This window comes from Antedon mediterranea, chromosome 4, assembly GCF_964355755.1.
Source record: "Antedon mediterranea chromosome 4, ecAntMedi1.1, whole genome shotgun sequence".
Classification (NCBI taxonomy): Eukaryota; Metazoa; Echinodermata; class Crinoidea; order Comatulida; family Antedonidae; genus Antedon; species Antedon mediterranea.
Window position 1 is genome coordinate 21,511,721 of NC_092673.1, and position 27,515 is coordinate 21,539,235.

Genomic DNA, 27,515 nt, shown 5'->3' on the forward strand with positions numbered 1-27,515 from the left:
ACTAGCCTTCGCGCATAGCGCGATACTTGGCCAAATAAAAATTGGCCTCCTGACATTGACCCAATTTTCACCAAAAGTGTATGTCTTATGCTGTGTGATTTAGGCTAATTTCACTACTATCATGTGTATACGAGTTTGGTGTACAGGTTATGTAACCAGCCTTTCAACGAACAATAGCTTTAGTCGGCTAACAATAGAACAGCACGCGGAAAAAACACACGGGTGAATTTGAAAAGAAATAGGTTTTGTAAACTACTCGCATCAAAAAACCTGTACATTAAATCTAATTATGTTTTAAAATTACAAATCACAAATTATAACACTTGCCTCTTGTACAAAAATGAAGTTTTTTGGACAAGTAGTTCTCGAGAAAATGCAATTTTAGTTTACTTGTTAATTTAAGACTGCTCACCGGATTTTGATAATTCTGTCCAATCTTTTAACACTAGCAGGTCTGAACACAATTTTTAAAAGTGGTCCAGAATTGGGACCGTGGTCCAGATTTTAACCAAAATTTGGCAGTGTCGTCCTTGCACCAGGTGACATGTATGGTAGTAATTTGGAGTCATTCGAACCAAAACTGTGAGCGCTAGAGTGATGACAAACAAACAAACAAACCAACAAACAAACACACACACAAACCAAACAGATCAACATACTTGGCCAATTTTCAATTTGGCCAAGTAACAAACACACGCTACCAATTCCTTGGCGGAGGTAAATAAATAAAATTTAAGTAATTTGATTATTATACTTTATGAGATATTATTACATAAATATAAAATGTATTGTTTGATTTAGTGTGCTATAAGTAATACGTTTAAAGACCTTTTAATTAAAATTAGGACAGAAAGGTGCCCCAAAATGGCAATGGTAACCAAACCAAACCCTACTAATTTACATTGTTGATCCTACAACTTTTTGTGATAAAACAATTATTGAAAGTGTATGAAGATTTTTCTTCTCTTGTTGAGTTATTTTGTACATTATATGGAGGTAATAAGCCCTCACTAATTTGGTTAATTTGCATGTGGCCATAGAATATAAAATGCATAAATATGTTTAAGATAAGATGAGTTTTATTGATCCTCAAAAAGGAAATTCATTCGTAAATTTAAAAAAAAATTGATTTTTGTGTTGGTCAAATGTGTTGACACTGAACAATATCTAAGAGGTATTTAAATAATCTAATAAACTAATTTACTATCAATTTCTATCAAATTATAAACAAAAAATTTTCTTTTTTCTTTTAAAAATAAAAACGTCAATGCTGCCCTTTTGGTAAAAATTAATATCATTTAAAGTGTATATTTAGTTTTGTATATTTCAATTTTATATAGTAAATATTTATTGTACATAATCCTGTATGTATATACTTGTAAGATGTTCATGTTATAAATAGGGCATTACTGGAATTAGACATAAATATGTTTTCTCCATGTAATGAGATAGAATACGGTGTCATCATATCTTAACTGTAGCTAGTGGATTTTCAATTAAAAGAATCTTACTCATCTCATCAATCTTTCTTTTGTTCAATAAAATATTACAATAGATCGTTGATATTGACAAAAATATTATACTCAAGCCCGTAGCCAGGGAGGTTCGTAGGGTTCGAACGAACCCCCTTTTTCCTGAAGTGCCCTTTTCAAACCAGACTAGCCTCGGCATAGGCCTAGCCCATATGATGATTTTTTACATTTTCTGTAGTATAGCCAGCAGGCAAATGTTACTTTTATTACTAAATAGCAAGATCGTATCATAAAATAGCTAGGCTAGTAATCCCGCCGTTTCCAGTGTATTTTCAATTTTCAATTTATTTTACAATGAAAATGATGGTTTTACATCATTTGCCGTCTCTGTCTTTAGTATTAGTATTTACTATTAGCAAAGAACTTATATGTTATAAGTTCTTTGCTATTAGCCCCGCAAAAGAAGTTAGTTCATTCATGGATTAATCCATGGTTCATTCAGGGAGTTGTAACAACTCTCTGGTTCATTTTAGTTACACTGCGCACGTGTTGCTTTTCGTAGGGGACGTTCGCCATTTGTGGTGTGTGGTATATGGTTAGTCTAGGCCTGCTTACATAGGGAGTTCTAATTAAGAACTCCTTGCTTAATCACTTGATCCTACTTGCGTAGGTCTCCTCTTTGTGACCATCACTCTTTTTACACAATAAAAGGGAATTTCCGAAAGCGATCAGTCCATCATTTTTACGGATCGCCTGCGCTGCGCGATCGAGTTCCTCAAACCAGCAATTAACGTCGCTAAACCAAATGATTTCTTTTATTAAACAAATCAATTTTTATGTAAAAAAATATAGTTGTTATGCGCGATTTGAACGATTTGCGCAATTTGAAATTGCGCAAAAAAATCCTTGCGCAATTTGAAATTGCGCAAAGAATTCTTGCGCAATTTAAAATTGCGCAAGGATTTTTTTGCGCAATTTCTAATTGCGCAATCAACTTGCGCAATTTCAAATTGCGCAAGAAAATCTTTGCGCAATTTTAAATTGCGCTGCACAATTTGTAAATTGCGCAAGATAGTTCTTGCGCAATATGACACCTTTGCGCAATTTGAAAACGAACTGTAAATTTTCAAATTGCGCAACAAAATTCTACCAGGCAATCGGTATTATAATAATTTATTGGAAACTAAATAACTCAAATAAAACATAATAAATGCGAAGATAACATGTGTATAATAAATACATAACATTTATTATTACAATTAAATAATATTATCACTGTAACTTGAAATAAATCAAAATAAATGTAAAAATTAAGTTTTTAATATTAGTTTAAGCTAGGCCATGTAACCTAGTCAGTATCAGTAGTCCAGACCCTAGCTAGGCTAGAGTAGTAGTATAGCCGGCCGCCCGCGCCGCGCCCGCCTGGTGGAACACCACCGCTTCGTTTTCCTTCGTCGGTTCTTCGACGGTATGCTAACTTATAACAATATTTGCACTACTAAAATAAGGAAATGCGATATTTATCTTTAATTTTGAATCATTCTTAGAAATTACTATATAAATATGGGTGTGCATGATTTCACAATCTGTCGAAAAACCTTGCGCAGTTTGCAGATTACTTGCGCAATTTAATACGTTGCTTGCGCAATTTGAAACACATGTTTCAATTCAAATTGCGCAAGGATTTTTTTTGCGCAATTTCAAATTGCGCAAATCGTTCAAATCGCGCATTTAATAAAAAAACAATATTAAATAACTTCTTCACACGCACACCACTATGCAAAGCGGCAAAATGTGTCGAGTCAAGGCTAATCGACAGCTAGGCAAGACATTACACTAATACATTAGGCGCAGGAGCCCCGGATAGCGTTACGAAGTCGTTAACTCTGTCAGCCCATGGTCAACCCAACTAATGTGTTTTTCCCAAGGACAACTTATCAATAACTAAACTTTGTCACCACCCATAAGTGTGCTGTTCATTTCCTATTGACCAATGAACACCAATGTAACTGGACCTGAGTTTCTTGCTATTCGACCTTGGGTGCAAATTATACAATATAATTGATGTTAAGGCCACTGACTACTCTTTTCTGTATAGAAACACTGAATTGACTGAATAATAAGAAAACCCTACAATAATTTCTACTACTACTTGATATGGTGTTATACAAGAACTATATTAAAAGAATTGAATGTATGGAGAATGAAAAGTTAAACGTTATAACTTATGTAAAACATCACTTAGATGATATCTATCAGATATATCATTTTCTAAAAATTGTTTCATTAGTTAGAATAGATCACGGAAAACCAATACCAATACTGATCTGGACTCGGAAATTCAAAATGTAGCAGGCAACGTTTCACCAATGAAAACTTTCAAGACAAACAAAGTATCATAATTATCATGATATCCATTTTTATTTAATAACGATAAATGGATATAAATATTTCGTCTTTTTTGTTATTTTGTGATGGAAAATATATTGAGTGAACATTGGCACTGAGCTTAAATGTTCCCCGTCCCCTTAATGTCCGCTTTATAGGAGTGTCCCCTCAGTAAAGATTTGCTGTTTTTCCCCTTAATAATAAATTATGATGTCCATCTTATCTCAATTTTAATGTGCTACACCCGATAATAGAATACACATCTAGCTCGTGTGTACTTTAAAGAACCTAGTACATCTTTCGAGACGAGTGGAGGGTTACCCCGGGTGTATTAGTACATCACAGCCACTGATCACCAACTGGGCCCTCTGGGAGACCAGTCTTTGACTGAAGAGGTTACCCAGTATAAATATATATTTCAATTCAATTCAATAGAATAACTGTACAGTAGGCTCCCATTTGATGCAATGTGTTACCCAATGTGCTCAATTTGATTGTGCTACCCAAATCCATGCTATCCATTTGAAATAATTTGCTATCCATTTGAAAGAATGTGCTACCCGATAATCCGTATAGAATAATGTACAGTACAATTATATCCATTTGATTGTGCTACCTAATGTGCTATCCATTTGAAAGAATGTGCTATCCATTTGAAAGAATGTGCTACCCGATAATCCGTATAAAATAATGTACAGTACTATATCCATTTGATTGTGCTACCTAATGTGCTATCCATTTGAAAGAATGTGCTACCCGATAATCCTTATAGAATAATGTACAGTACTATATCCATTTGGCTGTGCTACCTAATGTGCTATCCATTTGAAAGAATGTGCTACCCGATAATCCGTAGGCTATAGAATAATGTACAGTACAATTATATCCATTTGATTGTGCCAAATAATGTGCTATCCATTTGAAATAATGTGCTACCCGATAATCCTTATAGAATAATGTACAGTACTATATTCATTTGATTGTGCTACCCAATGTGCTATCCATTTGAAATAATGTGCTATCCATTTGAAATAATATGCTATTTGAAAGAATGTGCTACCCGATAATCCGTATAGAATAATGTACAGTACAATTACATCCATTTGATTGTGCTACCTAATGTGCTATCCATTTGAAATAATGTGCTATCCATTTGAAAGAATGTGCTATCCATTTGAAAGAATGTGCTACCCGATAATCCGTATAGAATAATGTACAGTACAGTACTATATCCATTTGAATGTGCTACCCAATGTGCTATCCATTTGAAAGAATGTGCTATCCATTTGAAAGAATGTGCTACCCGATAATCCGTATAAAATAATGTACAGTACTATATCCATTTGATTGTGCTACCTAATGTGCTATCCATTTGAAAGAATGTGCTACCCGATAATCCTTATAGAATAATGTACAGTACTATATCCATTTGGCTGTGCTACCTAATGTGCTATCCATTTGAAAGAATGTGCTACCCGATAATCCGTAGGCTATAGAATAATGTACAGTACAATTATATCCATTTGATTGTGCTACCTAATGTGCTATCCATTTGAAGTAATGTGCTACCCGATAATCCTTATAGAATAATGTACAGTACTATATCGATTTGATTGTGCTACCCAATGTGCTATCCATTTGAAATAATGTGCTATCCATTTGAAATAATGTGCTATTTGAAAGAATGTGCTACCCGATAATCCGTATAGAATAATGTACAGTACAATTACATCCATTTGATTGTGCTACCTAATGTGCTATCCATTTGAAATAATGTGCTATCCATTTGAAATAATGTGCTATCCATTTGAAATAATGTGCTATCCATTTGAAATAATTTTCTATCCATTTGAAAGAATGTGCTACCCGATAATCCGTATAGAACAATGTACAGTAGGCCTACTATATCCATTTGACTGTGCTACCTAATGTGCTATCCATTTGAAATAATGTGCTACCCGATAATCCTTATAGAATAATGTACAGTACTATATCTATTTGATTGTGCTACCCAATGTGCTATCCATTTGAAATAATGTGCTATCCATTTTGAAATAATGTGCTATCCATTTGAAAGAATGTGCTATCCATTTGAAATAGGCCTAATGTGCTATCCATTTGGAAGAATGTGCTACCCGATAATCATAGAATAATGTACAGTACTATATCCATTTGATTGTGCTACCTAATGTGCTATCCATTTGAAAGAATGTGCTACCCGATAATCCTTATAGAATAATGTACAGTACTATATCTATTTGATTGTGCTACCCAATGTGCTATCCATTTTGAAATAATGTGCTATCCATTTGAAAGAATGTGCTATCCATTTGAAATAGGCCTAATGTGCTATCCATTTGAAAGAATGTGCTACCCGATAATCATAGAATAATGTACAGTACTATATCCATTTGATTGTGCTACCTAATGTGCTATCCATTTGAAAGAATGTGCTACCCGATAATCCTTATAGAATAATGTACAGTACTATATCTATTTGATTGTGCTACCCAATGTGCTATCCATTTGAAATAATGTGCTATCCATTTTGAAATAATGTGCTATCCATTTGAAAGAATGTGCTATCCATTTGAAATAGGCCTAATGTGCTATCCATTTGAAAGAATGTGCTACCCGATAATCATAGAATAATGTACAGTACTATATCCATTTGATTGTGCTACCTAATGTGCTATCCATTTGAAAGAATGTGCTATCCATTTGAAAGAATGTGCTATCCATTTGAAAGAATGTGCTACCCGATAATCCGTATAGAATGCACAGTACAGTTATATCATAGTTATATCCATTTGATTGAACTATCTATTGTGCTATCCGTTTGAACTAATGTGCTGTCTGTTTGAAATAATTCAGGTTTTTTTTTTTAATATGTTTTGCTATCCATTTTAAACGTGCTAAACAAGTTACATATTTGTTGATATAAATTTGCGGTACACCACGTAGGCCTATATTAGTTCTGAAAAGAACTGTTGAGTTGCTTGACGTTTCGATTTAGGCCTACTCCAAAGTCAAAGTCTCCAAAGCTATTCCATCATGTCGTATTCGGGGAATCGCCCACAAGTGTTTTCTCAGAGAAGGGTATGTTCTGTATGGGGTTCTGTATGCTATTTGTTAATAATGTACAAAAAATGAAATAAAAAATCCTATAATTATCGGTATGTACGGAGGAAGCTCAGAACAAGACGAAGCGCGAAACAAATAAAAGCGCAGCGCGAAACATCTGAAATGATATACATTTTCTCAAAACATGAAAACACAGAATATATTATATTAATATAACTTTTTAATATTTCTAAAGGCTCGGACAAGGAAGAAGGGCCTTAAAAAACTGAATTGCTATATGTTAGACCACATTTCCATAACTTTTCAAAACTCATCGAACCCTCTGCTAGTAGGCCTAATTAATATAGGAGCGTATCGCCAAATCAGTAGAGAAAAAAAAACATGGCATGAAGATGTAATTAATCAAACAACGGCCAAAGAATACCAACAATTTTAATTTAGGTTTCGATTCGTAATTACTAATGTGGTGGACTAAGCCTAGTTTGAAACTATAGTGACCATTTATTTTAGAAAGAAAGATAGACAAATTTGTTTCCATCTCCATGTTATTGTTAATACCAAGGCACTTTTCAATTACAAATTCTGGCCTAGTATTCTTGCAAGGTCGTCACAGCTCCAGTTACAAAGGTCGTCACAGCTCCAGTTACAAACGGTGATACAAAGTGTCAATCATTTGACCATTGAACAGCCCACTGGTAGGATAGTCCTTGAAACCGTCCGTAAAACACATTAATCACTCACATCAGTCATGCCGCTAATGGTTGAAAACCTCACTTTTTGGGGTTTTCAAACGTAACGCTATCCGGGGCTCCTGCGCCTAATGAGTCCGGTGGCAGGAGGGGGGAATCACCACCCGAAAGGGGACAAATTTCCATCCAACTTTTCTAGACTAGAATTTTCCGTAGATTACGAATATGGAAGGTAATCGATCAGGATAGGAAGCGTTTTCGAGATATAAGGGGTCAAAGTTCAAAATTGACCAATTACAACAATGTATTATGTATATGTATTATAACAAATTTATTGAAGCACAATTTGGTCTTTTATTAAATTTTTATGATTATAAGTGTCTATTCAATCACCTTATGAAAAAAAATCCTTTGTGATTAAGGGTCAAATGTCAATATTGACCAATCATAGAACGTACCTATAAAACCAAATAAAAACTAATATTTAATAAAAATTGGATGTTTTCTCATCCTGTTAATCAATCATACGCAATGTAAAAGAGCGAATACATCATTTCATCAGTTGACATAAGGTCAATTTCATCAGTTGAAATAAGGTCAAAGGTCAACATTTTAATACGCGTATTAGTTAACAAATAAATGCAACGTTGTCCAAACTATGATATTGATGGTTTTACAAGTAATCAAATTATTTGATTAGTAAAGTTATGTTATTTCATTATAATACTGTATTTAATCAAATCAGACTTCGATCAGGATAGGAAGCGAATAGGAAGAGATAACGGGTCAAAGTTCAAAATTGACCAATTATAACAATGTATTATATACATGTATTATAACCAATTTATTAAAGTTCAATTTGGTCTTTTAATACATTTGTATGGTTATAGGTATTGTATGGTGTTATTCAGTCGCCTTATAAAACAAATACTTTGCAATTAAAGGTCAAATGTCAAATGTCAATATTGACCAATCACACAATTTGCATTTAAAACCAAATAAAAACTAACATTTAAGACAAAATGTTATGTTTTATCATTATCGTTAAGACATCTATCAATCATACAAAATCAAAAGAGCACATTTATCATTACACAAGTTGACATTGGTCAAAGGTCAACATGTGAATAAATGATATACTAAATAATGCAAAGTTATTCAAACTATGAGATCGATGTTCATAAATGTAATCACGTTATTTTATCAGTGAAGTTATGGTATTTTTATATTTTTTCTAGTGCGCATTATTTTAAATGTATTAATTATAATACTGTAAAATAAATAATAAAATTAATATTATGACGATTAAAATGTTATGATGTTAAAATGTTGCGCTGACCTTCAATGATTTGCCACTGTACAGTTGCATTTATTAGGGCTACAATATTCGTTTTTGGAAAATAAACTACTATTCATCAGAACCAGAGAATACCAATTCGTACAGCCTGGATAGGGCATAGGCAGATCCAGGTGGCCAAACTCAATCCACAACTCACTACACAGACAGACCACAATTTGTATATAGTTTGGCCCATACAGGAAAGAGTTTCCTGTATACAAAGGATTCTAAAATAACCTATATGGATTTGCCCGAATGAACCCTCTAAGGACCCTTTTGGGATCTCTATGTGGTGTGCTACATAAGGCCCTGTATTAGAAATTAGTATGGGGTAAATAGTTCATAGATGAACTATGGAATAAAACTAAATGTGCACCCTCAATCCTTAAATAACATTTATGGATTTGCCCAAATGAACCCAAGGGCCGGTCGTTCTCTATGGATGGACATTAAGCCCCATAATGGAAATATAAGGGGTGAGTTCATATAGACAGGCGCGGCCCATGAATTAAGCTGCCTGTGCACTCTCGATCATTAAGAAAAATTTATGGATTTTCCCAAATTAACCCAAAGGCCGGTCCTCCATGGACATTAAGCCCCATAATAGAAATATAATGGGTGACACTGTGGGTTTATATAGACAGGCACATGGAATTAAGCTGCCTGTGCACTCTCGATCCTTAAGGAACACTTATGGATTTACCCAAATTAACCCCAAAGGCCGGTCCTCCATGGATGGACATTAAGCCCCATAATGGACATAAGGGGTGACACTGTGGGTTCATAATAGACAGGCGGGGCCCATGGAATAAAGCTGCCTTGCACTCTCGATCCTTAAGGAACACTTATGGATTTGCCCAAATTAACCCAAGGGCCGGTCATCCATGGACATTAGGCCTCATAATGGAAATATAAGGGGTGACAATGTGGGTTTATATAGACAGGCACATGGAATAAAGCTGCCTGTGCACTCTCGATCCTTAAGGAACCGATTTGGATTTTGCCTAAAATGAAACAACAGCAGGTCATCTATTTAGACCCTTCTGTGGTTCTCTACTACTGTATGTTCAGTTCTACATTATGATTTGGCTCCTGTATCGGATCAATGCATTTGGCTACATAAGTTACTGTGTTAGAAATATATCGGGTAACTAAAACTGTAGGTTCTAATATTAAGCCATGGGAAAAGCCTGTCTGTGCACCCTCAATCCTTTTAAAAGGAACCCATATGGATTTGCCAAAATGAACCAAGGGTAACTTCTGAATTCTCTATGAGCCGTACATTCCGTTTATTGGAGATACATGGAAACCTGATTGAAATTACTCAAAAGAAAGACATTGTACTTATAGTAATAGTATTATTCCCCTTCCACACCTCTTGAATTAAATCCGCCCTGATAGGCTCTTATGTACAGGATTTCAAGGCAATAATCACACTTGTATTTTTCAAACAGTATAATCTATTAGATTGAATAAAAATATCTATTATGAACAATTTGCCGTTAGAAATCTCTATGCCATGTCGTTATTTAGATGAGAAAAACAGGTCAAAGGTTAAAATTACAGAAAAATAGGTGTTTCAGTCACTTTTTGAAAAAAATGTTGCATTATGGCAAGTATAAACATATATATTGTGAACAATTTGACACCAAAATTGGCTTCTTACGACAAATATTTATTAATTTATGTTTTTATAACCTTATTCAATTATGTCAAAGGTTAATAACCACACTTCCGGTCATTTTCAAGCAATATCATCTGTTATACTGAGGGAACAATTTGCTACTATTTTTAATTCTCTTCGACCTATCGTTACTTAGATATAGCAAAAAGAGGTCAAAGGTCAAAATTGCTAACAATGGGGTTTCCGGTCAATTTTTCAAAGAAAGTTCTGTTAGAGCTAATATAAACATATACATTGTGAACAATTTGACACCAAAATTATCTCACTACGTCCAGAAGTTCCAGAGATATAGCATGTTTTTATATTGGTCAATTTTGAACTTTGACCCCTTATATCTCGAAAACGCTTCCTATCCTGATCGATTACCTTCCATATTCGTAATCTACGGAAAATTTTGGTCTAGAAAAGTTGGATGGCAATTTGTCCCCTTTCGGGTGGTGATATCCCACCTCCTGCCACCGGACTAGCCCAAAGAAAGCTTAGACCCACAAGAATAAAGAATGTGTATGATTTGTGTACTTATTTTTTTAATTCTGCTATTTTATTATCAAACAATATGCATGTACTCAAAGGAACTTTAAAAATGCGCGTATATGAACACATGAGATGGGAAGATTAGACCCACGAGAATAAAAAATGTATTTTTGTGTAATGTTTATTGTTTAATTGTGACCTAGCTACACACACACGTCACACATACCCACACAGCTACTACTAGAATAGACATGGGTTTAGAGACAAATAATTAATTAGGCCTAATAGTATTAATAGAAACTATAATTTTAACATGAGGGGGTCTCCAACTTATGTACGAAAAAAAAATCGCACCCCGGGTGGGAGTTGGGGGTCATTATTTCCTCGAAAACACAAGGAGACGTGATGTACTGAAACATGCCAGGTAAGGTGTGTGTAGGGCACAGTCAAGTCGGACAGCAACAGTTTGGTATGGTGCCGCGGTGCGGTGTACAGTATCAGGCATATTTTCTACCAAACATCCTGATATTTTCAATAACACTAATTTCCAAGCATCTAGCGCAGAGGGGCGGACCCAGGGGTGTTGCCTTAGTGGCCCGGGCAACACCCTTAATTTCATACTAAATGTTGTTTCTGCCACTAAATTAAAATTGAGTCCCATTTATTTTTTATTTTTTTTTATTTTAAATGGAACGCTACAAAAACAATCCTCCGCTTTATCACTGCATAAATACCAGACAAGGTCGTATCTTTGTTACGTTTTAAATCAATCCATTTTGATATCACGCAATCCATTTTTCAACAATGGTAGTACCTGTATAATCATTTTTGATTGAATAGTGAGGGATTAGTTACAGTGTGTAACTTAAATCTTAAATAAACCATTGGTAATTTACTAAAAATCCAAAATGAACTTGTGTTATAATACAAGCAATAAAAACTATCACAGATTACCTCTAATGGATCAAGCATTCACATATGAACTTTGCGACAAAACAAAAATATAGCTTATATTCATTCCTTTTAAATATTAGGCATATTACCAAGGCTAATAATCGATTTGTCCATAATTATTGCGTTTTGCCGGGGGTTTTCCATAATCTAAGGCCAATTTTTAGGCCAAATCATAATTGTCATGCGTATAGTTTTTTTCCGATGCGTATAGTACCCTATTTATCTTCACTTCCATACGTCCGTAAATATTAGGCCGAATTTCCGTAGTAATTTATGGAAGTCCCGAAATTTGAACCGTGTTATACCGGTAGCAGAGCAAAGTTTGCTTCCTTCTGCAAATTTCATATCATAATTTTCTTTGTTTTAATTTGGAGTGTGGTTTAAACAACACTTTTTTAAAGTTTATAATGGATAAATAAAAAATGAATTTTTGAAATTGTGGTTTTAACATCTGACTTTATTTAGCATTTAATTGAAAATAACACAATTTAACGTTTTGCGCAATATATTTATAGCAGCAGCTTCATATTTTTTGTATAACTTTTTGAAATTATTAGTTGCTAATAAATTTACAATAATTGAGTACAGTTATTAGAATGTAATACCGTACCAGAAGTACCTTCATCGGGAACTTCCCCGTGACGTTCGCATTGAACGAAAACAAAAATGTTATCCTATAGGCCTATTGTTAGTCGCGTATGTTTTATTACCGGTCGAATAACATTATGCTACGATCCTCTGTTTGCTAGCGCACTATAGAGTGAGTGACATTTCCGTCGAACTAGAGGTGCAATTTATTATGAATTTTACGTTTGTAGGGGTGTCATTTAACAATTTTCTTGCTCAAATACTCATTGTCTACAGCACTGGAGTCTTTGGGCAATTCTCTTAAAATAGTCCTGCAAGTCTGCGACCGCCCCTGTAGCGCTCTATCTTTTCCAATTTTTCTTACCTCAGCTCCAACCATGATATTTATACCTCCATGATCAGACCAAGGTCCTGGGGCTGGAAACTCTCAGGAGAGGGGGTGCTCTTGTGGCTGGTGACCAATATCATTGGTGTTTTGATCGTTTGATATTAAATCATATAAGCTGTTATTCCCATAAGAGGGGCCTTTTTGGGAAAAAAGAACCCCCCTGTAAAAATCCTGGCTACGGGCTTGATACTGTATATTAATTCAATGATGAGTACTTCTCACCAAGATGAGAGATGGATATCGATTACGTAATCGAGCTGTTTGATACGCTTGATCGACTTTTCACACACTCGAGTTGTTCGATACATCATACATGCTGCAACAACGTGTGTGGAGATTGGAACCGTGAAGACTCGACATTTCTCCTAAATATTTTACTGTATTATTGCATACATTAGTTCATTATTCAGGGTAAGTTGTGCCAAGTTTTATTTCCAATGATGTATATATGTCGTATTCATACCGTAAATTCATAATAGAAAGCTAATTTTGTTTAGTTCTAGCCTAGGCTAGGCAATACTTTTTTTTTCTAGCAGCAGCGGAATTAAGCATGGCCGGGGGAATAAATAGACATGTCAAGGCCTTCAGGTGGTCTGCGAACAAGCCTACTGTAGGCCTAGCATAATAAGCCCCTCCTAGCTTGATTAATAAGTGGTAATTTAATGTTAACATTATCATTTTAAATTGTAGGTTTCGATAATATGTTGAAAAAACCAAAATACAACAAAATAGTTTATTACTACTGGCTAACTGAGGCTAGGCCTATAATAGTATTACTTACTTCCTACTACTTAGTTAGAGAGACTACAGGCATAGGCCTACTTATTTTTAAAATAATGTAAGTAGGCCCCTAACTCTAGGCCCAGGCTAGGTAATACAGAGTACAGGTAGTAAAGTATTATTAAATTAGTAATAATTTTAATCGGCACGGCTAAGATACGGTAAAAAAAATTGCATTTCTAAAATTAAATATAGAATCGCTCCTAAATATAAAACTTGTCCTAAATATTAAAACTCGTTCCTAAATATAAAACTCGTCCTAATATTAAAACTCATCCTAAATATTTATTATTAAAAACCTAACCCTCTAAATAATCTCTCTTAAATTAAAAAAAAAAAAAATTGTCAAGCAGAGAATCGATCCGGGACTCCTAAACCTTAGCCTAATCACAGGCCCACCATGCCACACAGCTGGCTTGCAGAAAACCATTTCCATACCTATTTTATTAAAATCTATGCTTACAAAGCGCCCTCCATTATTACCGTACCTTTAGTGTTTAGAAGTATGGATACGGTACGGTATCTTTGGGACTACTCTAGTACTATATCAAATATATAACAATTTTTTAAGACAATTTAATTTTTTTATTTAAGTTGATTGAAATATATTGTCTTTTTTAGAATGTCCTTATGGAAAAAGTCAGTTTTCCCGGCAGCAGCACAGCACCAGAAACTAGATGGTCAAACATACAACTATGGCACGGCAGGCTTTCGTACCAAGTAAGTAGTAACAATAATCAGTGACGTAACGTACAGAACCAAGGCCACTGGTTTAGGAATTTAGGTACCCTAAGTGGCCCTCCCAACGCTGAAGGCCCTTTTTGCCTTTTTCGACATATTTTAAGGCCTGTTTTTTTCCTCTGTGCACTGCTCAGGGGTCGCCATAAGCTCCGGAGCCCCTGGGTTTACCCAGCGAGGGCTCATAGCCGTTACGCCACTGACAATAATACATATTCTATTAAACTAAACGTCTGAATATATGTTTTATTTACACACATTCATTCCCCGTTTTGCTTTTTTATTGAGGGCGAACTTGCTTGATTCAGTGATGTTTCGTTGTGGTTTAATTGCTGTTCTACGATCAAAGAAAACAAAATGTAAGAAATAACACTACTACTTAAAATTTAAACACAACATTGAAGACTGTATACTATAAAATATAAATTACTAGTATTTTAAAATTTTAACAAGAACCCAGTATTTACTAATATTTCTGTTATTGTCATTATTTTATTGTTTTGTCATCCCACCCCATTCATCCACCCCATCTGTCAGACCCACACCACCCCATCTATCTTATCTATCAGACCCACCCACCCCATCTATAAAATCTACCTACCTAATCTATCCCATTTATCCATCCACCCCATCTATCCCATTTATCTATTCCATTCATCCATCCCTTCCACCCATCCCATCTATACCATCCACCCACCCCCATCTATCCCATTTATCTATTCCATTCATCCATCCCTTCCACCCATCCCATCTATACCATCCATCCACCCCCATCTATCCCATTTATCTATTCCATTCATTCATCCCTTGCACCCATCCCATCTATACCATCCACCCACCCCCATCTATCCCATTTATCTATTCCATTCATCCATCCCTTCCACCCATCCCATCTATACCATCCACCCACCCCCATCTATCCCATTTATCTATTCCATTCATCCATCCCTTCCACCCATATCTATTCCATTCATCCATCCCTTCCACCCATCCCATCTATACCATCCACCCACCCCCATCTATCCCATTTATCTATTCCATTCATCCATCCCTTCCACCCATCCCATCTATACCATCCACCCACCCCCATCTATCCCATTTATCTATTCCATTCATCCATCCCTTCCACCCATCCCATCTATACCATCCACCCACCCCCATCTATCCCATTTATCTATTCCATTCATCCATCCCTTCCACCCATCCCATCTATACCATCCACCCACCCCCATCTATCCCATTTATCTATTCCATTCATCCATCCCTTCCACCCATCCCATCTATACCATCCACCCACCCCCATTTATCCCATTTATCTATTCCATTCATCCATCCCTTCCACCCATCCCATCTATACCATCCACCCACCCCCATCTATCCCATTTATCTATTCCATTCATCCATCCCTTCCACCCATCCCATCTATACCATCCACCCACCCCCATCTATCCCATTTATCTATTCCATTCATCCATCCCTTCCACCCATCCCATCTATACCATCCACCCACCCCCATCTATCCCATTTATCTATTCCATTCATCCATCCCTTCCACCCATCCCATCTATACCATCCACCCACCCCCATCTATCCCATTTATCTATTCCATTCATCCATCCCTTCCACCCATCCCATCTATACCATCCACCCACCCCCATCTATCCCATTTATCTATTCCATTCATCCATCCCTTCCACCCATCCCATCTATACCATCCACCCACCCCCATCTATCCCATTTATCTATTCCATTCATCCATCCATTTCCACCCATCCCATCTATACCATCCACCCACCCCCATCTATCCCATTTATCTATTCCATTCATCCATCCCTTCCACCCATCCCATCTATACCATCCACCCACCCACCCCCATCTATCCCATTTATCTATTCCATTCATCCACCCCCATCTATCCCATTTATATATCTATCCCATTCATCTATCCCATTTAAATATTACATCCCATTTATCACATACTTTCAAATATCTTTGCTTTCCTTATTAGCTAGCATTGGAGTAATGATTACAGCTTCACACAATCCTGAGTGTGACAATGGTGTAAAAATTGTTGAACCAATGGGGGAGATGCTGATTGCTGAATGGGAGGTTTATGCAACACAACTGGCTAATGCAAGGTGACTCTTCTTGGCAATTTCCATAGCTAATTTAGATTTTTGCAAATGAACAGACGTATCAGGACTTTTTAGTTGTGCTACAAATTGCACTCCTCAACATATCCTGGTGTGCCTTTTGTATCTTGGTGTTTAGAAGTTTATCCAATTTAAGCATGATGTTAATTGCACAGCACAAAGGCATTTTATGTTAGGCGAGCAATCGCACTCTCATACAAAATGTGAGGCCTACGTTATAACAGTAACTGAGATCATAATCACTTTTACTTTATATTAACAGCAATGAGGAGTTAGGAGGTGTAATTGAGGGTATTATAAAAGATAACAACATTGACATGACAGTTTCAGCGAATGTTATCATAGCACGAGACACAAGGTATGATTTTATTAAAAATAATGGTTAAATTGCAATATTTATTATACATGTAGTTTTGTGATGTCACTACAGCTGTTGTTACCGCATAAACAAAAGATCTTTCAGACCACATGTCATTGATTTTTGACACAGCTGATCAAAGTATACACTCTCCTCAGCTATAAACTACATGCTGTATTTATAGTTTCCCTCAACTACAGCCACCCAATTGGTAATTCATACCAAATGTGATTTAATCCGTTATAACTCTAAACTCTAATAACTTTATCTAAAGTGTAAACAGTTTGTGTAACTCTCACTCATCACAGTCAGTTAAAGTACAGTGGTGTAACATAGAGATCTGATGCCCCTGGTTTTGGAACCCTTAGTGGCCCTCCAACGCCGGAGGCCTCTGGATGTTATTAACCTTTTTCAACATATTTTAATGCCTGTTTTATTTCCGATGGACACTGCTCAGAGGCCCCCAATAAGCTCTGGGCCCCCTGGGTTTAACCAGTGTGCGTGCATAGCCGTTACACCACTGATAAAGTACCATCTGTTTTGCCGTCTCAAAGCAAAAGCTTGTTCATTTCTCCAAAATAAGCAATGCACAATGTGTATGAACCGTCCATTTAGTTATTCTTCTTATTCTGGATAAAATGGATTTTTGTTTTTTATTCGATTAGACCCAGCAGTCCAAGTTTATCAGCATCAGTTATTGATGCTATTAAAGCTTTTAATGCAGTCTACACTGATTATGGTAAGTTACTAATAGTATACAAATAATGAGGTGAAACCTTTCATCATTCAGCTCATGACATTAATTGTACCATTACACTCACAAACATTAATTATTTGTAAACTATTGCATGCCATGTGACCAACAATCATCCAATCAAATGACAGGAATTTATTTAGGTGTTATATAATAAATAAGTAAATTGACTGAGCAGCTAAGGCAGAGCACTACAAACTATATATATAATTGGCGCTACTTTTATTATTGTTATTGTGGTAGAATAAGTGTTCTTGGACTTTAAACAGTATACACATACAGAAGCAAACCAGGACGGATTAAAATCATTAACAAAATGTGATTCTGTTTTCATAGGAATGTTGACAACTCCTCAGTTACATTACCTTGTTAGATGTGTTAATACTAATGGACAGTATGGAGAGGCTACTGAAGAAGGATACTACAAGAAACTAAGCCAAGCTTTTACACAACTTAAGATACAGGTAGGTATACAGTAGAACCTCTACCTTGAAGTGTCCTCTTAAATTTCCCTGAATAGTGATTTGCTGTAGTGTTAAAACATATACAATGCCTCACGTTCAGTGTCCCCTGAATAGTGATTTGCTGTAGTGTTAAAACATATACAATGTCTCACGTTCAGTGTCCCCTGAATAGTGATTTGCTGTAGTGTTAAAACATGTACAATGTCTCACGTTCAGTGTCCCCTGAATAGTGATTTGCTGTAGTGTTAAAACATGTACAATGTCTCACGTTCAGTGTCCCCTGAATAGTGATTTTGCTGTAGTGTTAAAACATATACAATGCCTCGCGTTCAGTGTCCCCTGAATAGTGATTTGCTGTAGTGTTAAAAAATGTACAATGTCTCACGTTCAGTGTCCCCTGAATAGTGATTTGCTGTAGTGTTAAAACATGTACAATGTCTCACGTTCAGTGTCCCCTGAATAGTGATTTGCTGTAGTGTTAAAACATGTACAATGTCTCACGTTCAGTGTCCCCTGAATAGTGATTTTGCTGTAGTGTTAAAACATATACAATGCCTCACGTTCAGTGTCCCCTGAATAGTGATTTGCTGTAGTGTTAAAACATGTACAATGTCTCACGTTCAGTGTCCCCTGAATAGTGATTTTGCTGTAGTGTTAAAACATATACAATGCCTCACGTTCAGTGTCCCCTGAATAGTGATTTGCTGTAGTGTTAAAACATGTACAATGTCTCACGTTCAGTGTCCCCTGAATAGTGATTTTGCTGTAGTGTTAAAACATATACAATGCCTCACGTTCAGTGTCCCCTGAATAGTGATTTTGCTGTAGTGTTAAAACATATACAATGCCTCACGTTCAGTGTCCCCTGAATAGTGATTTGCTGTAGTGTTAAAACATATACAATGCCTCACGTTCAGTGTCCCCTGAATAGTGATCTGCTGTAGTGTTAAAACATATACAATGCCTCACGTTCAGTGTCCCCTGAATAGTGATTTGCTGTAGTGTTAAAACATATACAATGCCTCACGTTCAGTGTCCCCTGAATAGTGATTTGCTGTAGTGTTAAAGCATATACTGCCTCACGTTCAGTGTCCCCTGAATAGTGATTTGCTGTAGTGTTAAAACATATACTGCCTCACGTTCAGTGTCCCCTGAATAGTGATTTGCTGTAGTGTTAAAACATGTACAATGTCTCACGTTCAGTGTCCCCTGAATAGTGATTTGCTGTAGTGTTAAAACATATACAATGCCTCACGTTCAGTGTCCCCTGAATAGTGATTTGCTGTAGTGTTAAAACATATACTGTCTCACGTTCAGTGTCCCCTGAATAGTGATTTGCTGTAGTGTTAAAACATATACAATGCCTCACGTTCAGTGTCCCCTGAATAGTGATTTGCTGTAGTGTTAAAACATATACAATGCCTCACGTTCAGTGTCCCCTGAATAGTGATTTGCTGTAGTGTTAAAACATATACAATGCCTCACGTTCAGTGTCCCCTGAATAGTGATTTGCTGTAGTGTTAAAACATATACAATGCCTCACGTTCAGTGTCCCCTGAATAGTGATTTGCTGTAGTGTTAAAACATATACAATGCCTCACGTTCAGTGTCCCCTGAATAGTGATTTGCTGTAGTGTTAAAACATATACAATGTCTCACGTTCAGTGTCCCCTGAATAGTGATTTGCTGTAGTGTTAAAACATATACAATGTCTCACGTTCAGTGTCCCCTGAATATTGATTTGCTGTAGTGTTAAAACATATACAATGCCTCACGTTCAGTGTCCCCTTAAATAATAATTTGCATATTGCAGACTCTTCAAAATTGCGCAGCGCGTTTGATTTTTCATTCACATGCACACCACCGTGGTTCCTCTTTTAAGCGAGTTGCACTGGCTGCCTTTTCTGCAAAGGATTGAATTTAAGATCTTGGTACAACTATATAATTACTGCATCAATGTTTCAGCACCCGTCTATTTACAGGAACTAATTCAGAAGTATAACCCTGGTCGCCAGGGACTCGGATCGACATGAGATATTACTAGTCTTGCTGTTCCTAAAACTAGTAGACTATTTGGTGATAGATCATTTTCTGTCATTGGACCTAAGTTATGGAATAATTTACCTATTAATGTGCATATAGCTCAAAGTGTACAATGTTTAAAAAAATTAGTTTTCTTTTCCCTAAGGAATGATTTAGATTTGTCCTTATATACTGCTCTAATTAATGTACATCACTTTGGTCTTTTCTGGAAAAGCGGTTTTTAAAATCTATATAGTATAGTATATCTGCAGCCATCTTTGTTACAAATTTTAAAATGAGATAAAAAATACATCTCTATACGATACCATGATGTTGAAAATGTACATTTAATAAACTAATTGGATATTACCGACATTTTTCTGCAGACGCCTGGTGACAATTCCTATTTGCCGGAAATATCTGTAGATGGAGCAAATGGTGTCGGCGCCCTCAAGGTGTTACAGCTTCAGAAAGAGCTTAAAGGTTACCTTGATATGAAGGTGTTCAACGATGGATCGACAGGAAAGCTCAATGAACAGGTAAAAATCTTTCACAATTTATGAACAATAATTTTAAATTAGTCAAAAATTTAAATCCAAGAATGCCAAAAAGTTGAGAATACAATTGGCAAATCCTTCGCAAGTTTTTCTAAGTATTGAAACTGTAATGAGAATGCTAGTCAAATACCATATCTAATATATATATTAATTGTTGGTGTTTTTTTAGTGTGGAGCAGACTATGTCAAAGTTGGACAGAAACCACCAGCAGGTAATTTCTATAAGTAATTGTGATTTATTACTTGTTATTTTATTGATCTATTTTCAATACTGTACTGATAATTAATGTTAATAGGTACTTTACGAAACACAACGATTAAGGGAGGACGACGAATATCCTGTGTTCGCTAGAGCGTAAAATCATATACAGTCGATATAGCCATTTTATTATTTACGCACCCTTGCGCAAAGACGACGCTTGGCTGCATCTCTCTCCGATCCCTCCTCCCTGTCTCGTGGCGCGGGGCCCTTCTGAATCACTTGGCTCTGGTGATACAGCATAAACTTAGCCTTCCTAGCAAGGGCCTAGCATTCAAACGCTGCTTTAACCCATTAAAAATGTTATTTCATTAAACAATTAGGGTTATATATATGTAAACGGGAAAATGACCACTTTATCTTTCTCAAAAAGTTAAGACGACAGAATTTCATGCTAATCTTCCCCACTTTGTTAATAAGTACCGTCCTATGGCTTCCCATCATGTTTCGTAAAGTCTCTATTAAGTACGAGTAAGAGATTACTAGTGCTCAATGCCATTGGTAGAACTAGATAGATATATAAGTAAAATATAAATACTTTATTACACTACAAATCTGTTTTGTATGCTAGCAGGGTGAAAGTACAACCAATAACTGACACAACTCTACATGGTTATATAATGTGAATGGGCAGGAATTATTTATGTATGTTTATTTAATCATTTTAAAAAGTTAAATTGTTATTGTGTGTTTTTTTTTATGTTTCTAACAGGTGTGATGTTTGAGGTGGGTAAGAAGTATTGTAGTTTTGATGGCGATGCAGACAGAATTGTCTATTTTTTCAAGTCAAAGGGTAAAAAAACATGAAAGTTGTTTTTATTGTGTTAAGTTTTTATTAAAGATGTACTGTCCCTCAAAAACATGAAAATGAAGAATAATTAAATCAGACTTTGAATAGGTTATTTTGTAGTTTGGTCAAAGTGGATAACTATTATGTGACATTAAAAAAAATTAAGAACTATGTTTCAGGTGGACAATACATCTTTAAATATTTTTCAATTCCTCTGATACCATAAAAATGATAATTTATCATTTCTTTTTAGATGGAAGTTTTCGATTGATGGATGGAGACAAGATAGCAACATTAGTAAGCCACATTTTTATTCTTTTGTATTTTTGCAAATTAGCATTTAAATCATTTAGAACCTAATTTGGATGCTTGGTCATTGAAGTCCTGGGTTCAAATCCTGGAAGATTCTTTCTCACGACATGTTCAACTCCACTCTTAAAAACTTATTTAAAAACTTTATTTGTAGAGCATCTTGTGTTTGTCCTGTGAAAGGGATTTGCCAGCTCTAAGGAGGATATTGACTTTGACTAAAAAAAAATCATAGTTACGGTAGTAGTTTCAGGCATTCTACATAGTTAATGTGTGTGCAGTTATGTTAAGTTTGATTATTGTTTTCCTTAAAATTGTTTTGCTTTTTGTTTTATTAGATTGCTGGATATTTGAAAGAGCTTGTAGCATCTGTTGGTTTAAATCTCCAGCTAGGCCTTGTACAAACTGCCTATGCTAATGGCAGTTCCACCTACTATGCCTCAACTGTAATGGTAAATCATTCTAGTATTTAACATAATTTCTCTTTGTTCATCTCATAAAACAAACACAAAACAAACAAGGAGTAAATTATATTTTTAAAAGATGAAAGTGACCTCCAGGAAATCATGCAGGGATATTGGGACGTGTGTCCTTGCACCCCTCCTCGACACAATTCTAAGCTCTGTCTACACTATCAAACATTATGTGAAAAATATGTGTGATGTGCCCATATATGGACATGATGATATCATATCACTTCCATATTTAAGCATATGACTACCATATTTGGGCACATCACATTTTTTTTGTCAAACAAATTTGATAGTGTAGACAGAGCTTTATAGCCTAGGTTAAACTCTATGATATATGTTAACAAACTGCACACAATTTGATCTTAATGTAGAAAGTTCCAGTAGCTTGTGCTAAAACAGGAGTTAAGCATCTTCACTTGAAAGCACTAGACTTTGATATTGGTGTGTACTTTGAAGCAAACGGACATGGTACAGTAAGTACTATATCAGAAACATTCACAATGGTTTAACCATAGACAATAGTGAACTTTCATTTTTGGATGTAAATGGCGGAATAACCTGCGACTTGCAGCCTATGGTTTACAGCGCCCCTGCCTTTACCACTCGGCCACTCGACTTATGGTAGATGAAGGATGAACGTTAAATCAACTAAATACAGTCTTGATATTAAATACTCATGTACATATTAAGCTTTTGTGTAAATTGTCTCCTTTCAACTACTATCTTTTTTTTTTTTTTTTTTTTAAACCATATTTAATGAGGGTGATCCATCCAGCTGTTGCTGATCATTAGGGACCCTCAGAGGTTCACAAGACAAACATATACACAAGATGCTCTACATAAACAAAGTCTTATTACAAGTCTTTGGGAGTGGGGTAATCTTGAAACAAAAGTTCGCTAATATGTGGGTGGTAAACCGACAGTATTATCAAGAGATTTTTAGCATTGCTTGCTGCCCATTATTGTATTGCCAGTAGAATAAAAATGGCAATTGTGCTTTCTAGTAAACAATTATTACCCATTAATCCATAAATAATAAATCTAAATTGTTTGCTGATTTCTTACCAAACATTTTTAATTACATTTTAGGTTATCTTTAGTGAGAAGGCGACTAAGTCTATTACGAGTGCTAGTGAAGACTCCAGGTATAAATTCTCTCTTTTATTTTAATGAGAATACCCTAAATACAGTGCTTTACTTCTTTGTTTTAAACATTGTAGATTACTGAGATTACTTATTACTTCATATATTGCCATGAACACCACTATTCATATTTTCTTTTAATTGTTTATCTTTATTTAAATCCAAAATTAAGGATGGTATGTAATTGGTTCTTGTAGACCTTGTTGATGTGCTTTTGTCTTGTGTTTTTTTATGTAAAACAGTCTGTAAATGGCTGGCTCCCCGCTGTTGATTGCGAATTTAAATAAAAATGTTTTAAACATCCTACACTCCTCTTGATGTAATGTCAATTTCATTTTGATTTGATACTTAACTATATTTTTAGTTTGACAGAAGACAAGAAACAAGCAGCTGTTCGTTTGCTCAACTTAATGGATGTGTGTAATCAGGTAAAGCAAATTAATGATTACAAATTTGAAAGAAATATGATACTGTATTTATTGGAATAAACACCCCGCTTTGAATAAATTACTCCCTCGAATATACGCCCCTGTAGAATATCATTTTAAATAAACGCTCCCTCGAATAAACGCCCCAAAACCTTTATTTATTTCCTCTAATAAACACCCTACAACATTCATATATACACAATATTGTGTTTCAACACATTTCTATTTGTAGTAGAATTCATTGATTGACATGATCTACAATTTTTACTGTATTTTATCACTTCTCAATAATAATTATGTTAAATTTTTTCATAATTAGGGGGTATTTATTTGATTATCATGTTACCATGTTACACCCAAAAAAAATAAATGCCTTCTCAAATAAATGTCTTGCTCGAATAAATTTCCCCTCCCTTAAAAAGCCTCCCGAACGCCGTTTATTTGAATAAATACGGTAGATATTGGTCTATTTTTAGGTTGAAATCAATGTCAACATCTTATGATTTAAAGGTATAAGTAACATTTTTGTTTAGACTGTGGGAGATGCAATTTCAGACATGTTACTTGTAGAGTCTATTTTAGAGGCTAGGCTGTGGAGTTTAGAAGACTGGAACAGTGCTTATACTGACTTACCAAACAGACTACTGAAAGTTAAGGTAAGTAAAACATATTTTGTAATAATTTAATAAACATTTTACTAAAACACAGAGCACATACGCACATTCTTTCGTTGGTCATCACAATTAGGACTGGAATCAGACAAAGCAAAACAATCACGCCCCAGTGTTCCCGTTTGCTTACAATGAGGTGAATTGATCGACATACTATGTCCTAGTTCATTCAGTGGCATTAGGCAGAGGCTGGAGGCCTTGAGAGTTTTTAGCCTTTTCAGCATATTTTAATGCCTGTTTTTTCCTCTGGGCGCTGCTCATGGGCCCCATAAGCTCCGGGGCCCCTGTGTTTATCCAGTGAGCGATCATAGCTGTTATGCCACTGAGGTCAATGTAAATAAAAAGCTTCCTATTATCGCATAATAAAAGTAATTCTTAACCTTTTCAGTTCTCCTATAATGAATATAAACATTATTTCCAGTTCTTTCTAAGAAAACCTAAATGAAGTAATCATCCATGTTTATTTTTAGGTTGAAGATAGAAATGCAATCCAAACAACAGATTCAGAGCGTAAAGCAACATCACCTGTGGGGTTACAGATGGCTATTGACACTACAGTTGCAAAATACAGTAAATCAAGGTCGTTTGTTAGACCATCCGGTACAGAGGATGTTGTCAGAGTTTACGCAGAAGCAGACAATCAGGTAATATATATTTACAGTTTTATATTTACTTACATGGTCTTTTAAAATAGTGTGGCCAAGTGGTCAAGACAAAAACTTAACCCATAGCATAATACCGGCAAGGCGTCAATGCTCAATTGAACTTTCTGCATTGTTCTGGTGGTGGAATAAGTCTTCTCGGATAAGGACTGCTGTGTACAAAGAGAGGTAACCCCTGGACAGCCAAGAGAGCACCTGAATTAGCACTAGTTACATGTAGTGTAACAAGTCCACAATGCAATGAACATATACATTTTTGATACAAGATATATTTTCCCCCTAAAAAAAAAGAATTTTTTTACATTTTTGTTGTTGAATAAGCCAATTTTAATGTCACATAATAGTCATTCACTTTGACCAAAATCTGGGTCCAAAAAAAATTAAAGCAAGCATTTAAAGCAAAATATATACCTAAATTGTTTGTCAGACAATTGTTTTTCTATTAAAATTAACCGTTTCTTTTGTCTAATAATTAATTTTGATGATTTTTTTCTACAGAAGTAAATAACTTTATTAAAGCTGCAAAAATTCTATTAATCTTTATTTTTCATGTTTTTGGAAGACAATACTTCTTTAACAGATAGAATGAACAGTTGTTGTTTCTTATTTATTATTGTAAACAAAGTTTGTTTTTTTCTTGTTTCTAGACATCGGCTGATCAGCTTGCGTATGATGTGGCTGTCTTGGTTCATAAACTCGCAGGTGGAGTTGGGGACCCACCAACGCCACCAATGAGCAGTTAGTTTATGTAATACCACCACAAATCTTAGCCAAACAAAAGCATTCCAAGATATATATTTTATGTGATAAGCGCTTTCTATTATATGTAGCTTACGACTGAAGCATAGTGGCAATAAACCAAAGCACGGCATGATGGGCATATGTATGAATTACGAAATTGTAACAGATTTAAAAACAACAAAATGGAATAAAGGCCTAAACAGATTAGTATATTTTCAAGTTTTAACATTTATTCAGAGAGCCAGTTGGGACTAATTTGGGATTTTGGAAACAAATATTGAATTGCAAGAAATGGGATAGAATTAAAATCTCTGGCTAGTGTTAAATCATTGCAAACTGTGAAAAGAAAAACAAACAGTGGCGTAACACTGACGCCCCTGGTTCAGACACTCTTAGTGGCGCTGGAAGCTGATGCTTTCAGCCTTTTTAGACGTATTTTTAAAGCCTGTTGTTTTTCTGGGCTCTTTTCAGGGGCCCCTGTAAGCTCTGGGTTAAGCCAGTATGCCAAACACTTATGCGCATGTTTTTAGGCCTAATTTTAAGTCTAAATGCCTTAACTGTGAGTGGTCATTACATTCTCTATATTTACTGATAAATCCTGAGGAGAGAGAATGGTTATTATTAGCTTTTTTAATAGACGATTTTAAGTACTTAACATTTTATTCAGTATTTTATTAGGTCATTTTATATATGTGCCTTTTGACATTTTTAATATATACACATTTTTTATAGTTGATTATACAACATTAATGTCAATCATTTACAAATTACACTTGTTTATCAGGGAAAAAGGAAATGAAAATTACAGTACCTATTTTCACACTATGTTTATCTTCAATACTTTTTAATTTATATCGTCATTTACTTTAGAAAAGCTTATTTATTTAAAAAAAAATTATTTTAGTACTGTACTGTGTAATAGTGTAATGCTTATTATGTGCTTATACAGCTTAATAAATATGACATTTGTTCATTCCTACTAATTCTTGTTTATATACCACATGTATTCAAAATCAATGTACCTCCATAAAACCACCATAGTCAGGTTCGGATCCAGGATTTTGTAAAAGGTGGGAGGGGGAGCGCAACTGTAGAGAGTCCACCATGATGGGGCTGAGTTGTGGCTGCATCAATCGACCAATCAGATATACCA

At 35.3% G+C, this 27,515-nt stretch overlaps 1 protein-coding gene across 2 annotated transcripts; it reads left to right on the forward strand.

The window, feature by feature from the left end:
- Window positions 1-13,379: 13,379 nt before the first annotated feature.
- LOC140048099 (phosphoacetylglucosamine mutase-like) lies at window positions 13,380-27,268 on the forward strand. 2 transcript variants are annotated; one of them, XM_072093114.1, is made up of 18 exons: window positions 13,380-13,471; window positions 14,462-14,560; window positions 14,867-14,937; window positions 16,587-16,716; window positions 16,994-17,089; window positions 17,755-17,828; window positions 18,180-18,307; window positions 20,716-20,868; window positions 21,056-21,098; window positions 21,858-21,938; window positions 22,189-22,232; window positions 22,583-22,696; window positions 23,089-23,190; window positions 23,807-23,862; window positions 24,225-24,288; window positions 24,822-24,944; window positions 25,430-25,603; window positions 26,269-27,268. In XM_072093114.1, the coding sequence occupies exons 2-18, from the start codon at window positions 14,463-14,465 to the stop codon at window positions 26,362-26,364; spliced, it is 1,647 nt and encodes a 548-aa protein (XP_071949215.1). In that variant the 5' UTR covers window positions 13,380-13,471; window position 14,462; the 3' UTR covers window positions 26,365-27,268. The 2 variants fall into 2 exon arrangements, with proteins under 2 accessions (XP_071949215.1, XP_071949216.1); XM_072093115.1 differs by having other exon boundaries at window positions 17,764-17,828.
- The last annotated feature ends 247 nt before the right edge of the window (window positions 27,269-27,515 follow it).